We start from the raw sequence: 16,111 nt of genomic DNA on the forward strand, positions 1-16,111 counted from the left end.
GGTTGAGCATACTCGACTAGAGAGTTGGGTCAACTCGACTAGGGAGGTTGGCTAGAGTTGACTCAGTTGAGCTGGGTTGGGATCCCACTTGGTTGGATTGTATTGGGGCGATTTGACTTAAGCTGCAGGTGGCCTGGCTGGGTTAGATTTAATGTAACCAAATTTATGGATAAATGGTGTGCCTCAGTGAGTGGACAAAGGTATGGCTTGGGTTGATGTGTGGCTATGGTTATAGGGTTTAAGGCTTATGGGTATGGGGTTTAGTGAGTCGGGTCTAAGTTAGGAGCAAACCCGAGACTAGCCATGGTCTAACCAGGAGGAAGCAGGGTACAAACCAGGGTGCGGACCAGGGTGCACCAGGGTGCGAACCAGCAGGGAACCAGGGTGCGAACCAGCAGGGGAACCAGGGTGCAACCAGCATCGAACCTGGGTGCAACCAGCAGCGAACCTGGGTGCAACCAGGGTCTAACCAGAGGCTAACCAGGGGGAACCAGGGTGTGAACCAGGGTGCGAACCAGCAGGGAACCAGGGTGCGAACCAGCAGGGGAACCTGGGTGCAACCAGCAGCGAACCTGGGTGCAACCAGGGTCTAACCAGAGGCTAACCAGGGGGAACCAGGGTGTGAACCAGGGTGCGAACCAGAGTACAACCAGGGGCTGGCCAGGGTGCGAACCAGGGTGCGAATTAGTAGGGAACCAGGGTGCGAACCAGCAGGGGAACCAGGGTGCGAACCAGCAGGGAACCAGGGTGCAACCAGCATCAACCTGGGTGCAACCAGCAACGAACCTGGGTGCAACCAGGGTCTAACCAGAGGCTAACCAGGGGGAACCAGGGTGTGAACCATTAGGGAAAAATAAAAATGAAGATAAGATGGGTTAAGAGAAGAGGGAAACATGTATAACTTCAAAGTCTACCATCAAGAAGAATATGATTAAGGATTGATCCTAGATGCTTCCTAACATGGTTTTTCTTTTAAAGTAAAAGATATGCATGAAAGCAGACCCTACATAGAATTGAAATAAATGCCTACCTCTTTGAAAATCCACTTTGTGTTTGATTTTTCTTTGATGTTAATTCCTTGAAGATGATTCCTTGCTTGATAATGACTGCTTTTGATATATATCACCCAACGTATAAAATCACCCGATCCGGCAAGGATGGCCGAACCCTTGAAGAGATGAGGGAGAGGGATGAATTTTCTAAGAGAGGGGTTCCTTTTCTTCTTCTCTTGGATGGTGGGATGAGAGGGTATTTATAGGAGAATGGGATAGGAGGTTAGGTGAGGTTAGGTGAGGTTAGGTAAGGTTAGGTGAGGTTAGGTGAGGTTAGGTGAGGTTTGAATGGTTAGGATGAGAGGAGAGGTTAGGTGAGGTTAGGTGAGGTTTGGATGGTTAGGATGAGAGGAGAGGTTAGGTGGTTTTGGATGGTTAGACCCAGGTCAAGATCTGCCATTGATCTAACGATTTACGGAAATCGGGTCTCGGAATGGAATCAGGGTCCGGGCTATGAAGTGACCCTAGCTTATTTTGTCCCGATTGATGATCCGTAATGTCAGATCAAGATATTAATGACCTAAAACATATAAATCAATGATAGAGGGGGTTCTCACATGGATTTAACACACTAAATTCACCAATCAGGGTATTTTTCAATTTTTCGGATCTAATCATCTCACCAGGTACATCTCTTTATCATTTTGTTTTTTTCAAAAAATTTGAGGATGCATACTTTACCAATGAAATTCTACGGATCAATATATTAGGTTATTGTTGGTTAAAGTAAAGCAAAATGTGGGTGTCTACAGATGCCCCTCTTTGGTAGAGACGACGTAGTCATCGAATACCAAAGTCAAAATGACAGAACCATTTTGCGTAGCTTTAATCGACAAATGACTCCCTAGACATAATGCAACCTACTATAATGCAAGACCCTAGATGAAATCCTAGAATAAAAAAACTCGATGCGGCGCCGTTCACAAACGGGCAATTAGAGAATGAGATATCATTTTCGAATGGATTCTGAAGGGAAAGGACAAAGATCGTTCTCAAACAGTTTTTAGAAGGAGATGAGACGCCGCTCACAAGCGGGTTCAACGAGGATAAGAAGCATTCCCAAATGGACTTGGACAATGAGGCACCGTTCACAAACGGCCTCAAGGAGGATAGAAAACCATTCACAAATGGACTCGAGAAAAGAGGCACCGTTCACAAACGGGCTCAAGGAGAAGACAAGACCATTCACAAATGGACTCGAGAAATGAGGCACCGATCACAAACGGGCTCAAGGAGGACGATACCATTCACAAATGGATTCGAGAAAAGAGGCACCGTTCACAAACGGGCTCAAGGAGAAGACAAGACCATTCACAAATGGACTCGAGAAATGAGGCACCGTTCACAAACGGGCTCAAGGAGGACGATACGATTCACAAATGGATTCGAGAAAAGAGGCACCATTCACAAACGGGCTCAAGGATAAGACAAGATTATTCACAAATGGACTCGAGAAATGAGGCACCATTCACAAACGGGCTCAAGGAGAAGATGAGACCATTCACAAATGGACTCAGAGAATGAGACACCGTTCACAAACGGGTTCAAGGAGAAGACGAGACCATTCACAAATGGACTCAAAAAAATGAGGCACCGTTCACAAACGGGCTCAAGGAGAAGACGAGACCATTCACAAATGGACTCGAGAAAAGAGGCACCGTTCACAAACGGGCTCAAGGAGAAGACAAGACCATTCACAAATGGACTCGAGAAATGAGGCACCGTTCACAAACGGGCTCAAGGAGAAGATGAGACCATTCACAAATGGACTCAGAGAATGAGACACCGTTCACAAACGGGTTCAAGGAGAAGACGAGACCATTCACAAATGGACTCAAAAAAATGAGGCACCGTTCACAAACGGGCTCAAGGAGAAGACGAGACCATTCACAAATGGACTCGAGAAAAGAGGCACCGTTCACAAACGGGCTCAAGGAGAAGACAAGACCATTCACAAATGGACTCGAGAAATGAGGCACCGTTCACAAACGGGTTCAAGGAGGACAATACCATTCACAAATGGATTCGAGAAAAGAGGCACCATTCACAAACGGGCTCAAGGATAAGACAAAACCATTCACAAATGGACTCGAGAAATGAGGCACCGTTCACAAACGGGCTCAAAGAGGACACGAGACCATTCACAAATGGACTCAGAAAATGAGGCACCGTTCACAAACGGGCTCAAGGAGAAGATGAGACCATTCACAAATGGACTCAGAGAATGAGACATCGTTCACAAACGGGTTCAAGGAGAAGACGAGACCATTCACAAATGGACTCGAGAAATGAGACCCTGTTCACAAACGGGCTCGAAGAATTTAGAGATTTTTTATGAACTTGAATTTGACGTAGGATTGGATTTTTTTTTTTTTTTTTTAATTAAGGATTTGGATTTGATAAATTTTTTTATTTTTGGAAAATGAGGTACCGTCCGCAAACGGGCTCAAGGAGAAGATGAGACCATTCACAAATGGCCTTGAGAACAGAGGCACCGTTCACAAACGGGCTCAAAGAGGACATGAGAGCATTCACAAATGGACTCAGAGAATGAGACACCGTTCACAAACGGGTTCAAGGAGAAGACGAGATCATTCACAAATGGACTCAAGAAATGAGGCACCTTTCACAAAAGGGCTCAAAGAGGACATGAGATTTTTCATGAACTTGAATTTGACGTAAGATTGGATTTGTTTGAATCGGGGATTGGATTTGATGAATTTTTTATTTTTGGGAAATGATGTACCGTCCGCAAACGGGCTCAAGGGGAAGACGAGACCATTCACAAATGGCCTCGAGAAAAGAGGCACCGTTCACAAACGGGCTCGAAGAATTTAGAGGTTTTCATGAATTTGAATTTGACGTAGAAATGGATTTGATGAATTTTGGATTTTTTTTTTTTTTTTTTTGTTTTTTTTTTTTTTTTGAACTCAATGAAATCGGGGACATTATAGATCGTGCCCAGTAAAGATATTGGAAACCAAGACTTTGACGAATGATGAGACGACCAACCTTATGAACGAAGAACCATTAGTAACAAGAATGGATTAGGAACACTTTTATGAAACTTCAACAAGATTTTTCTCAATGAGACTGTTGGTCTTGTCTTCTGGCGGTTTTGATAACTGAAACCTTGAACAAGACATTTGAGATTGGTAATTTAGAACAATGGCTCTCTTGGATATAATCATGGAAAAGTGGGATTTGCCTCTTGACAGGTGTTTAGATAAACATTTCTTGACCAGGATAGTGTTTAACAAACTGGAAGGAGATTCCGAATTTTAATGGTTCATCTTTCTGAGAAATTGGCTCAACCACCATTGCATCTGGGGCTCTTCCAAGCTTAAGGTGCCTTCCTGGGGTATGATCTTTTTACGAAAGTTGGGCTTTCTGATGTTTCTACTTCTGAACTCTTCTGAGTTGATCTTCTTTGAAATGTAGCTGTTTGACTAGATTCTCGAACTCCTTCATACGATCGCAGGGAGCTGACGAGGCTGGGCCTTCTTCACCGAGACAGTTGCATCATTTGGACACCAGGACGACGATTGACTCTTTCTAAAGAGAAAACTTAGATAAAATGCACTACTCAAAAGATTGAGCAGCTCTGAAGGAGTGAACATAGAATGACAAAGATTGACTGACTACACTGATAGACACAGTAATACTTCTGACTTAGTTAATATTTTATTTGGTAAGTCTATCCTTTCAAGGAATGTTTTTTTTCAATTGGTGCACATGGGACTTCTTCCTTGAAACAGTAATGCCTCAAGGATTTAATTACGCCCCTTAAGATTGCTTAGCTTCAATGCCCCCAGTTTTGAGGATAACACTTGAATTTGCTTGAATTTCAGTTGATCTTCAGTCTTGATACCGGCTGTAGCCTTCTTATACTGATTCTCTTACCGTGACCAAGTTACCTCTTCAGGGTTTTTAACTTGGCGGACCGCGCTAGCCTTAACTTTTGCCTGAACCACCTTTCTAGGTTTTCGATCCAGCAGGCTATCCCCTTAGCTTTTGCCTAAGCCGCCCTTTCGGGTTTTCAACTTAGCAGGGAAATGATCTTAAATTTTGCCTAGACCGCCCTTTCAGGTTTTCAGTCTAGCAGATCTTCAAACTCCGTTCTTTTTTTTCTTTTTGTGTTTCGGGACCTAGATCATTAAATCTGAACACCGGAGGGACTTTATAGGTAGGATAGGGCTTTACAAAGAATGGCTTAAGGCTCAACAAAGATTTCGACCAAACCTGTGAACAGGTTGCCTCCATATCCCCATGTAGGAATTAGGACGTGTGTAGTTCAGGGCAAATGCCCCTAGTTTGAAAATAAATTGTTTGAAGGTTAATTGATTTTTCTTTTTTTCTTTTCTTTCTGGAATAATTATCTTCTCTTCTTTTGGAACTTGTCCCTCCTTTTTTTTTTGGAACGATTGATTTTTCTTTTTCTTTTTCTTTTGAATCGACCGAACTCGGTTTAACCGAGCTGCCTACGTACCCCAGTGTAGGGATCAGGTCTCGTGTAGTTCGGGGGAATGCCCCAAGTTTGATGGGTTTTCAAGAAAATTTGATTTAGGCTCGAAGGGTTTGCAAATCGGTATTCTTTTGACATTGGGTTTTGATTTTGGGATTTAATCGGCCAAAGGAGGCCTTTCGATGTTCAGATTGGGAATCGATCTAGGTTACTAGAGTCTGTCTGGTACTGATTATTTATTTCTTTTTTTTCTCTTTTTTTTTTTTTTCACGGAGTTTGACGGCATTTCCAGGTAAGATAATGGATTTTCTTCTTTCAAGATTCTAATGCGTGCTTTCGGCTTTCATAGAGCGAAACTTGTTCCTTGACATCCTCCATCTATGGATTTGTAACTCTTGATATCTGATGACCACTTTTCAATACTTGCTCTTGAACTTCTTATCTTGAATTTGTTGGCTTCATGTTATGAATTTGAGAACCAAGGTCATTGATTGGAAATATGAAAGTTATTTCCACTCTATGCCCCTTGCATAGCATATGATATTCACTTCATTCTTTCTTGAACCTTCTATCTGGGTCTTTCTCTTGACATTAATGGTAACGCTTACGGGACCATCTTTTTATCCTCAAAACGGGTTTACCAATTCTTCACAATCTTCAGAGGGTAATGTATTTTCAATCGGCATTTATTGGATCAAGGTTTCAGTGCCAGTGTTTACCACTTCAATTTCATCTTTGAAAGGCTGAGATTGGCGCTCCTCCTCTTGTTCAAGTAATCGTTGTGACTCAAGTGGAGTTTCGTCAATTTTGTTCTCATTTGAGGAGGGAGTCTTATTTTAAGATCAGAAGCACACTTAAGAAATAGACACAAGTGAACTATTGGAACTGAAACTTTATTTAAAGAAAAAGATACTACATCTGACAACCTATCCTGAACATGTTCAGGATTCACAACTCTAAAAGAAAAACAAAAGATAACTTGCCTAGACTAGGCATTAACCTAGAACTGTAGAACCGGACTCAACAATTGTACTGACCATGATGGCTGACTCAAAATAAAATAGTAAACGACTAAAACTTTAACTGCCGCAACTGTCTAGCTTCGGAGGCTCGGTGAAAGCTGGCTCATAAATGGTACTTTCAACTTTGGATTCGCAACCGGACCTGTGCCCCTTTGAACCTTCAGTTATTTAAGCATTGCGAACGGCTGGCGGCAGTACTGCATGATTCGGTAATAGGTTATTGGTAGCAACGGGACTTGGCTCAAACACAAGGCTTTTATTGTCGAGCAACCTCTGGATTCTGAATTTTAAGGCAATGCAATTATCAGTGAGATGGCCAGAATTTCTATGGTATTCGCAGTGTTGATCTGTTCGCCAATTTGCTGGTAAAGGATTAGGAAGAGCCCTAATGTCGGGCAGGATTATGCGACCTGAAGCTAGACACTCCTTGAGTATCTCAGATGGCGGAAGAGGGAGAGGGGTAAATTCTGTCTGGGCCTGTGGCCGAGGTGCGACAGCAAGTTGGGTATAATCCATCACCATGGGGTTCTGAGGTTTTGAAGGCTGAGGCTTGGAGCGGGAAAGGTTATTAATTTCAGCTGATGGAGGCTTCCTGAATTCTCTGGTATTCGGGTTACTTCGGTTGAACACACCTTGAGCCATAGCCTCCTCTATTTGGGTGCCTGCCACGATAAAGTGTTTGAAGTCCGGATAATACTGCAACGACATGTGATATTGGAGCTGGGGGGAAATATTTTTCATGATTATTTGGACCTGCTCTTCCTCAGAAGGGCGCTCCATCATCTGCGCTGCTGTTCTCCTCCATCTTTTCACAAAAATTAGGAAGGACTCCCTCGAGTCTTGCTTGGTCCTTTCCAAATCCTTTCTAGTGATTTCTGTACCATCATCATATTTGAACTGCCTGATGAATTGCTCGCCGATATCCTTCCATGTCTTGTAACGAGTCTTGTCCAAGACCATGAACCACCTCCTGGCAACCTTGGTCAGGGAAACCGGGAACAATTGAGCCATTTGCTCAGAAGATAAGCCTTGAGGCTGACACATGATGGTGAACATTTGCAAATGTGTGATTGGACAACCCACACCATCATATTTATCAAAGTCCGGCATTTGAAAATTGGCTGGGAGACGGATTTCTGGGAACAGTGTGAGATCACTCGGATTGAAACCACCTTGGTCTTGAAACTGAATGTCCTGAACCTTCCTGGTAAGACTTTCTAATTTCTCCATAACTACTTTATCAACCATGGACTGAGAAGGCCTGCTGCGATTTTCGCTGTACTGCTCTTTTTCAAAATCTTCTTCAGTTTTGTCAGGGATAGGAATGAACACTGGCTGGGCAGGTGCGGCTGAAGTAACTGTATGGTGCATGGACCCTTTATCTTTGGACAACGATGGCCCCAACTTTTCAGAAAGCTGGGCCTTGATAACTCGGTTCTCTTCTTTGAGTTCTTGAAGCTGCTGGAGAATCAAGGTAAGAGTATCGATAATGGCAGCGGGTGGAAGACCATCTTGGTTGTCTGCCATTGGCGAAGATGAGGTTGAGAAAGAAGGAGATGCTGGGATTCTCAGGGAAGGTGGCGGAGAGACAGATTTTCTCTTTAACCGTGAAGAAATCCGAACCCAAGGAGTAGCAGGGTTAGCTATGGTGTTTACTGCTCTGTCATGGAAATAATGAACACGAGGTATATGAGCTTGACATTCATGGAGTGTTTCTTCTCAATGACTGAAAAATATTACACATTTAAGCAAGTAATTGGGATAATAGAATGAATCCTAAAGGACCAAGACATGACAATGATGACAGATTCGCATAGGGGAATGCCCTTAGTTCAAGGATTATGAGAGTAAACTCTGAAGGATTTAGCAGAAATATTCTTGAAAAAGGTAGCCCCTAGAGGAGGAAGAGATCAAGGGTACAGGCAAGATTGGATCATCAAGATTGCACGATCAAATGATTGAGACACAATTTCCGCCAATGAAGACACAATCGAATCCCACAAAAGACGAATGATAGACACATGATCAAAAGATGAGATTGCATAGGATTACTTTCAACGGATAGATCATGAATGACTAATCCTATGAGATCTTTGGAAATGATGGGATTTATATCCTAACCCCAAAGGGAAAGTTTTTATTCTTCACACATTTTATCAGTGTTACCTGAAGGCATCAACCCTAATCCTAATCTAGCGGAGTGGAGATAGGATCTCAACTCATGACTTTGTTTGTGTACCTAGGACCGATCGTAGCCATTGGAAGATGGACTACGGTCTAATCTAGACACAAATGGGTAGGATATCCTAAACTAGGCTCACACATGTGATGCACATGTGTTCGTATACTACATGCATGTGTGGGTTAATCTAGGGGTAAGGCCAAGAGTTCCCTTAGCGCGAATCCATGTTCGATATACTGTACCAGTGTCCGGCGTATCAGTACGTGAACAATAGATCCGTTTACGCACCATAAAGGTACTAGGCTAAGGGTGGAATGCTTCTCTAGCACAGAGGCACCAGGTGATGAAATCCCAGTCAACCATGCTAGATAACACTCCGGGTTCCTAAAATAGGACGTGTGTGAATGTGAGATGCAAGGGTTTAGATGCAAGTGATGTAAGTGTGTGCAATAAGTTCGCGCAATCTATGATGCCTTCAGGTTTTGTTAAATTAAGTTCGAGTAAAATGTGATGAGAGAAAATAAAACAAGACAAACTAATCTAACAAGTATAGAGTTTTTATGAGCCAGTTAAATTAAATTCAAATGAATTATCTTTTGAAATTTTAATGAAGTTAGGTGGTCCCCAGCAGAGTCGCCAGACTGTGGTACCCTGATCCCGCGAGAGGGGTGTGGGGCGCGAGCCGCCGCTCTCTCTCTCTTGGTCTCTCGTATCCACGCGATTGGCGTGTGCATTTTATTATTGATTTGAATTAATCTTTCCTGTGAACTTGGGATCACTAAGGCAATCCGAATTCCACACGAAAGAGACTGACAGAGTCGCCACCTAGATGTGGGATCTAGGACCCGTAATTAACCAGAAATCTAGACTCGCTACCTGGTTACGAGAATGGAAGGTATGGGGAGTTATCCACCACATGCACCATTCTTGCCCGATAATCGGTCTTCGATTCCAAAAGCTAACTCTTTTAAATTTATTTTAAATGGCTCATTCAACTCTATGTTAATGTGCGAACTAAGTGACATGCATCCTATGATCTAATTTCAATGTGAATCCTAAATGTGTATCTTGATTTATTAATTTGTCTGGATTCAATCTAAGTGAAAGTTCTCCTAAAATTCTAATTTCATGGAAAGTCCTAAGTGATTTGATTAAGCATTTACAAGAAAATTAATATACAAAACACCACAATTTGTTTGTGGTGCCGACTCGCGGGTGGTATGCCATCAGACATCCAAGCTGCCTACGTACCCAAGCCTCACTGGGATCAGAGTCGACGTAGTTCGGTGCACCTAAGCTAAGTTACATATGCCTAACTCAACTAAGACACCGACCTAGACGGGATTGACTGTTTCAACAGTTTTAGGAGAAGTTATTTAATTCAAGTTGAAGATTTTATTATCTTAGGATTTCATCTAAGATGCTATATGATTCTCATCTAAATGCAAATGGTCCCTTAGACTAATGCAGGTTTGCCTTACATCCTAGTTTACTAGGCTTGTCCTAGGGAAAGATTGGGTGACTAGTGTAACTAGACCTATGGCACGGTTGCTATACATAGCAAGCGTCCGTGATGAGGCCGGACTCCTAACTCTAGGACTCCCTAAAACTTAGGACACGACACGACACCGGTGTTCCTAAATTGGGCTCTAAGGGTCCTTACGACGGAAACCGTGATCCAACGGTTCTGAAAGACACAAGACAAATCGATTTAAATTCTCGAGGTTAGTGAAAAAAGGGATGGAAGAGATGATGAAATAGTGTGAGGGAATGAGAAAGATAGAGAAAGGTGCGACTGAACTTGGGAGTACCAAATTGCCTACGTACCCCGCGATGGGGATCAAGCCACACGTAGTTCCGTTGGGGAGGTTGCTTGGATTTTGGAAAACAGGATTGGTATTTGGATCAGGAATCGGGTTTGTATTTGAGCATTGGACTTGAGATTCAGAAACATTGATTTAGCAATGGGATTTTGGAATTGGGAATTTGCATCAAAGAATTGAGCATACAGGAATCATCAAGGGTTTGAATTTTGGGAATTCAAAATGGGCGGGCTTATGAGATTCGGCCAAATGGATTCAAACATGCGACTCAGATTGTGTTGGGATATGACTTGGTTAGGCAAAAGGGAGGAAGTTCTATTAGGTGTAAAAGGGCATTAGTAGAATAGGGGAATGACTCGGTTGTGACATGGAAGGCCGCAACTTGGTCGAATGCGACTCGGTTGCATTGGGATGGGTTGATTAAGGAATTGGATTGAGTCAACTAAGGGGAGAGTCCAATTAGTTAAAGAGGTTGAGCATACTCGACTAGAGAGTTGGGTCAACTCGACTAGGGAGGTTGGCTAGAGTTGACTCAGTTGAGCTGGGTTGGGATCCCACTTGGTTGGATTGTATTGGGGCGATTTGACTTAAGCTGCAGGTGGCCTGGCTGGGTTAGATTTAATGTAACCAAATTTATGGATAAATGGTGTGCCTCAGTGAGTGGACAAAGGTATGGCTTGGGTTGATGTGTGGCTATGGTTATAGGGTTTAAGGCTTATGGGTATGGGGTTTAGTGAGTCGGGTCTAAGTTAGGAGCAAACCCGAGACTAGCCATGGTCTAACCAGGAGGAAGCAGGGTACAAACCAGGGTGCGGACCAGGGTGCACCAGGGTGCGAACCAGCAGGGAACCAGGGTGCGAACCAGCAGGGGAACCAGGGTGCAACCAGCATCGAACCTGGGTGCAACCAGCAGCGAACCTGGGTGCAACCAGGGTCTAACCAGAGGCTAACCAGGGGGAACCAGGGTGTGAACCAGGGTGCGAACCAGCAGGGAACCAGGGTGCGAACCAGCAGGGGAACCTGGGTGCAACCAGCAGCGAACCTGGGTGCAACCAGGGTCTAACCAGAGGCTAACCAGGGGGAACCAGGGTGTGAACCAGGGTGCGAACCAGAGTACAACCAGGGGCTGGCCAGGGTGCGAACCAGGGTGCGAATTAGTAGGGAACCAGGGTGCGAACCAGCAGGGGAACCAGGGTGCGAACCAGCAGGGAACCAGGGTGCAACCAGCATCAACCTGGGTGCAACCAGCAACGAACCTGGGTGCAACCAGGGTCTAACCAGAGGCTAACCAGGGGGAACCAGGGTGTGAACCATTAGGGAAAAATAAAAATGAAGATAAGATGGGTTAAGAGAAGAGGGAAACATGTATAACTTCAAAGTCTACCATCAAGAAGAATATGATTAAGGATTGATCCTAGATGCTTCCTAACATGGTTTTTCTTTTAAAGTAAAAGATATGCATGAAAGCAGACCCTACATAGAATTGAAATAAATGCCTACCTCTTTGAAAATCCACTTTGTGTTTGATTTTTCTTTGATGTTAATTCCTTGAAGATGATTCCTTGCTTGATAATGACTGCTTTTGATATATATCACCCAACGTATAAAATCACCCGATCCGGCAAGGATGGCCGAACCCTTGAAGAGATGAGGGAGAGGGATGAATTTTCTAAGAGAGGGGTTCCTTTTCTTCTTCTCTTGGATGGTGGGATGAGAGGGTATTTATAGGAGAATGGGATAGGAGGTTAGGTGAGGTTAGGTGAGGTTAGGTAAGGTTAGGTGAGGTTAGGTGAGGTTAGGTGAGGTTTGAATGGTTAGGATGAGAGGAGAGGTTAGGTGAGGTTAGGTGAGGTTTGGATGGTTAGGATGAGAGGAGAGGTTAGGTGGTTTTGGATGGTTAGACCCAGGTCAAGATCTGCCATTGATCTAACGATTTACGGAAATCGGGTCTCGGAATGGAATCAGGGTCCGGGCTATGAAGTGACCCTAGCTTATTTTGTCCCGATTGATGATCCGTAATGTCAGATCAAGATATTAATGACCTAAAACATATAAATCAATGATAGAGGGGGTTCTCACATGGATTTAACACACTAAATTCACCAATCAGGGTATTTTTCAATTTTTCGGATCTAATCATCTCACCAGGTACATCTCTTTATCATTTTGTTTTTTTCAAAAAATTTGAGGATGCATACTTTACCAATGAAATTCTACGGATCAATATATTAGGTTATTGTTGGTTAAAGTAAAGCAAAATGTGGGTGTCTACACTACCTCTGTCTCACTCCCTATCTTCTTTTGGGTCCCTCGTTTATTATGGGCCGGAAAGTGGAGATACGTATGGTTTTAAGTAGAAACGCTATTCCATTGATTTGTTTAAGGAGAAAATACATCTTCGCGTCTAGAGACACAAAAAGAAACAAACAAACATTCGTCATGCTTTTAAAGAAAAACATGGAACTTACCCTGTCTTTTTACTAGTAAAATTCTCGGAGGTTGTCCATGGTCCAGCTGCGAGGGACTGGGGTCTCGTCGAGGCATTCTAGTTGGTAGGCCCCGGGGCGGAGTGCTCGAACGATCCTGTACGTTCCTTCCCATTTAGGGGCGAGTTTTCCGGTGTTGCGGGGTCGGATACCTCCGCACGCTGTAGCACCAGGTCCCCGGGCCTAACCGAATGCTTTTTTACCCAGGCGTTGTAGTACCGTGCCACCTTTTGCTGGTAGGAGGCGGTTCGGAGAAGAGCTTGCTCTCTTTTTTCGAGCACGAGATCGAGAGTGTTCCGGAGGAGCTCGGAATTTCCCTGTTCGTCATAATTCACAGTGCGGAAGCTGGGGAGGCCAATTTCTAGCAGAATGACCGCTTCGGTCCCAAAGGTTAAACTGAAAGGGGATTCGCCAGTCGCGGTCCGTAACGTCGTTCGATAGGCCCAGAGGACGCTAGGGAGTGCCTCTACCCAGTTTTTTTCGGCTTCTCCCAGTCGCTTCTTGAGGCTCTGAAGCAAGATCCTGTTAGTTACCTCTACCTGCCCGTTGGCCTGCGGGTGTGCTACGGAGGCGAAACGATGTTCGATGCTTAGGTTATCTCAGAATCTGCTGAATTCAGCACTAGCGAACTGGGGACCGTTGTCTGTTACAAGTGTCTTTGGAATGACGAAACGGCACACCACGTCGTGATAGAAGAACTTCTCCGTCGCCTTGGAATTGGGTTTTACCACAGCTTTGACCTCGACGCATTTGGTGAAGTAGTCGATGGCGACGTACAACATTGTATGCCCCCCGGGGGCTTTTGGGAAGGGTCCGAGTAGATCCATGCCCCACATGGCGAAAGGCAGGGGCCCTGCTATCGCCGTGTATGGTGTGGCCGGTTGGCGGGGGGTGGTCGCGTACCTTTGGCATGGGCTGTACTTCCTGACGAACTCCTTGTCGTCCCTGAGGATCGTAGGCCAGAAGTAGCTGTGCCTCACGATTTTCTGAGCGAGAGTCCTGCCGCCTCCGTGGTCTCCGCAGATCACTTCATGTACTTCTCGTACGGCCATGTGTATGACCGTTTGTAGAGCCTGGGCCCGTGGACCACGTAGTGGGCGGCTCTTGCAGTTAGGCGCCGGGCTTCCAGCTTGTCTGTGGGCAGTATACCGTCTTTCAGGTATTGCATGATGGGGTCCATCCAGCTTGGTCCAGGTGGAATCTCCAAAACTTGCACCTCGTCGATGCTGGGGTGGAGCAGTATTTCGGTGAGCACGGTGCCGAAGTCGTGGGTCTCTTCGGCGGCCATTTTTGATAATGCATCCGCTCGATTGTTCATGTCTCGTGGTACCTGGAGGATCTCTACCTCTCCCATCCCCTGTAACTTTTCTTTTATCTTCTAGTGGTATCTCTTCATCCTGAGGCCTTTGGCTTCGTATATTCCGTTCACTTGGTTGACGACGAGCTGGGAGTCACTATGGACTTTTAACTTTCCCGCGCCGAGTTTCGCGGCTAGATTCAGTCCTGCCAGTAAGGCTTCGTATTCAGCTTCATTGTTGGAGGCTTTGAAATCTAACATGAGGGCGTATTCCAGCGTAAATCCTTCCGGGCCGTGGAGGACCACTCCCGCCCCTTGCCCTTTTTTGCCGGCTGAGCCGTCAACGTGTAGGGTCCAAAGAACGTCGTCGCTTTGCTTGGCTGAGTCTGGTGCGACGTCATTGCGAGCTGTCTGTTCGTTGGGGCCCTCACCGTCCTCCGTTGTTGCTGGTTCCGCGGCCAGGGCCGTGGATTCCACTATAAAGTCGGCGAGGGCGTGGGATTTGATAGCGGGCCTCGGGCGGACCTGGATGTCGAATTCTCCCAACTCGACGGCCCAACTTACCATCCTACCCGAGGTCTCTGGTTTTTGGAGAATCTTCCTCAGGGGTTGGTCGGTCAGAAGCACAATGGGGTGGGCCTGGAAGTAGGGGCAGAGTTTTCGGGCGGCGCTGACGACTGCGAGGGCAAACTTTTCTATGTTGAGGTACCGGATTTCTGCACCGTGGAGAGTCTTGCTCACGTAGTACACCGGGTGTTCCTTTTTGTCGCTTTGCTTGGCCAACACCGCACTCACCGCCGTGGGGCTGACGGCTAGATATAAAAATAGCTCTTCCCCCGGCTCGGGTTTGGCGAGTACAGGTGGTGTTTGAAGGTATTGTTTCAAGGAGTCGAAGGCCTCTTGGCAGGCCGGGGTCCATTCGAATTCCCGTACGTTTTTTAATTGTTTGAAGAAGGGTTGGCACTTTTCTGCCGATTTGGGCATGAATCGGCCGAGGGCCGTGAGTCGACCTGCGAGCCTCTGTACTTCTACCGCTGTTGCCGGGGGTTCCATGTCTAGGATGGCCTGGATCTTCTCGGGGTTGGCCTCGATCCCCCTCTGGCTGACCATGAACCCCAAGAACTTTCCGGAAGTTACCCCGAAGGTGTATTTTGCGGGGTTTAGCTTCATCCGGGCTCGTCGCAGGGTTTTGAAAGTTTCCTGAAGGTCGGAGATGTGTTTGGAGGCTTCCAGACTTTTTACCAGCATATCGTCGACATACACCTCTACGTTCCTTCCGATTTGCGCCTGGAATAGTTTATTTACTAGCCGCTGGTAGGTGGCGCCCGCGTTTTTTAAACCGAAAGGCATAACAGTGTAACAGTAGACGCCCTGATCAGTGATAAACGCTGTTTTCGGGATGTCTGGCTCGTGCATTTTGACCTGGTTGTAGCCTGAGAACGCATCCAAGAAGGTGAGAAGTTCGTGCCCGAATGTGGCGTCGATGAGTTGGTCTATGCGTGGGAGGGGGTAGGGGTCCTTTGGGCAGGCCCGGTTTAGGTCTGTGAAGTCTATACAGGCCCGCCAGCCTCCGCTAGGTTTCTTGACCATGACGACGTTTGACAGCCACTCGGGATACCGGATTTCTCTGATGAACCCGGCTTGTAGTAGCTTTTCCACTTCGGCCTTTATGTGAGTTTGGCGCTCTATCGCGAAGTTCCTTTTTTTCTGCCGGACGGGTTTAAGGGCTGCGTTCACATTTAGCTTGTGACGGCTAGTTCCTTGGGTATACCGGGCATGTCTTT

At 45.5% G+C, this 16,111-nt stretch overlaps 1 protein-coding gene across 2 annotated transcripts; it reads right to left on the minus strand.

Moving 5' to 3' along the window:
- Positions 1-6,394: 6,394 nt before the first annotated feature.
- LOC143885329 (uncharacterized) lies at positions 6,395-12,745 on the minus strand. 2 transcript variants are annotated; one of them, XM_077389446.1, is made up of 2 exons: positions 12,045-12,745; positions 6,395-8,199 (listed from the first exon to the last, which is right to left on the minus strand). In XM_077389446.1, exon 2 carries the CDS (start codon positions 8,064-8,066, stop codon positions 6,708-6,710), a length of 1,359 nt encoding a protein of 452 aa, XP_077245561.1. In that variant the 5' UTR covers positions 8,067-8,199; positions 12,045-12,745; the 3' UTR covers positions 6,395-6,707. The 2 variants fall into 2 exon arrangements, with proteins under 2 accessions (XP_077245561.1, XP_077245562.1); XM_077389447.1 differs by lacking the exon at positions 12,045-12,745 and adding an exon at positions 11,350-11,794.
- Between the last annotated feature and the right edge of the window lie 3,366 nt (positions 12,746-16,111).

Source organism: Tasmannia lanceolata, unplaced genomic scaffold (assembly GCF_043159265.1).
Source record: "Tasmannia lanceolata isolate RefF3 unplaced genomic scaffold, GAP_Taslan_0.1 ptg000008l, whole genome shotgun sequence".
NCBI classification, from domain to species: domain Eukaryota; kingdom Viridiplantae; phylum Streptophyta; class Magnoliopsida; order Canellales; family Winteraceae; genus Tasmannia; species Tasmannia lanceolata.

Excerpts from the sequence above, each read along its gene's own strand:
- LOC143885329 (XM_077389446.1), bottom strand. The coding sequence starts at position 8,066 with ATGGCAGACAACCAAGATGGTCTTCCACCCGCTGCCATTATCGATACT.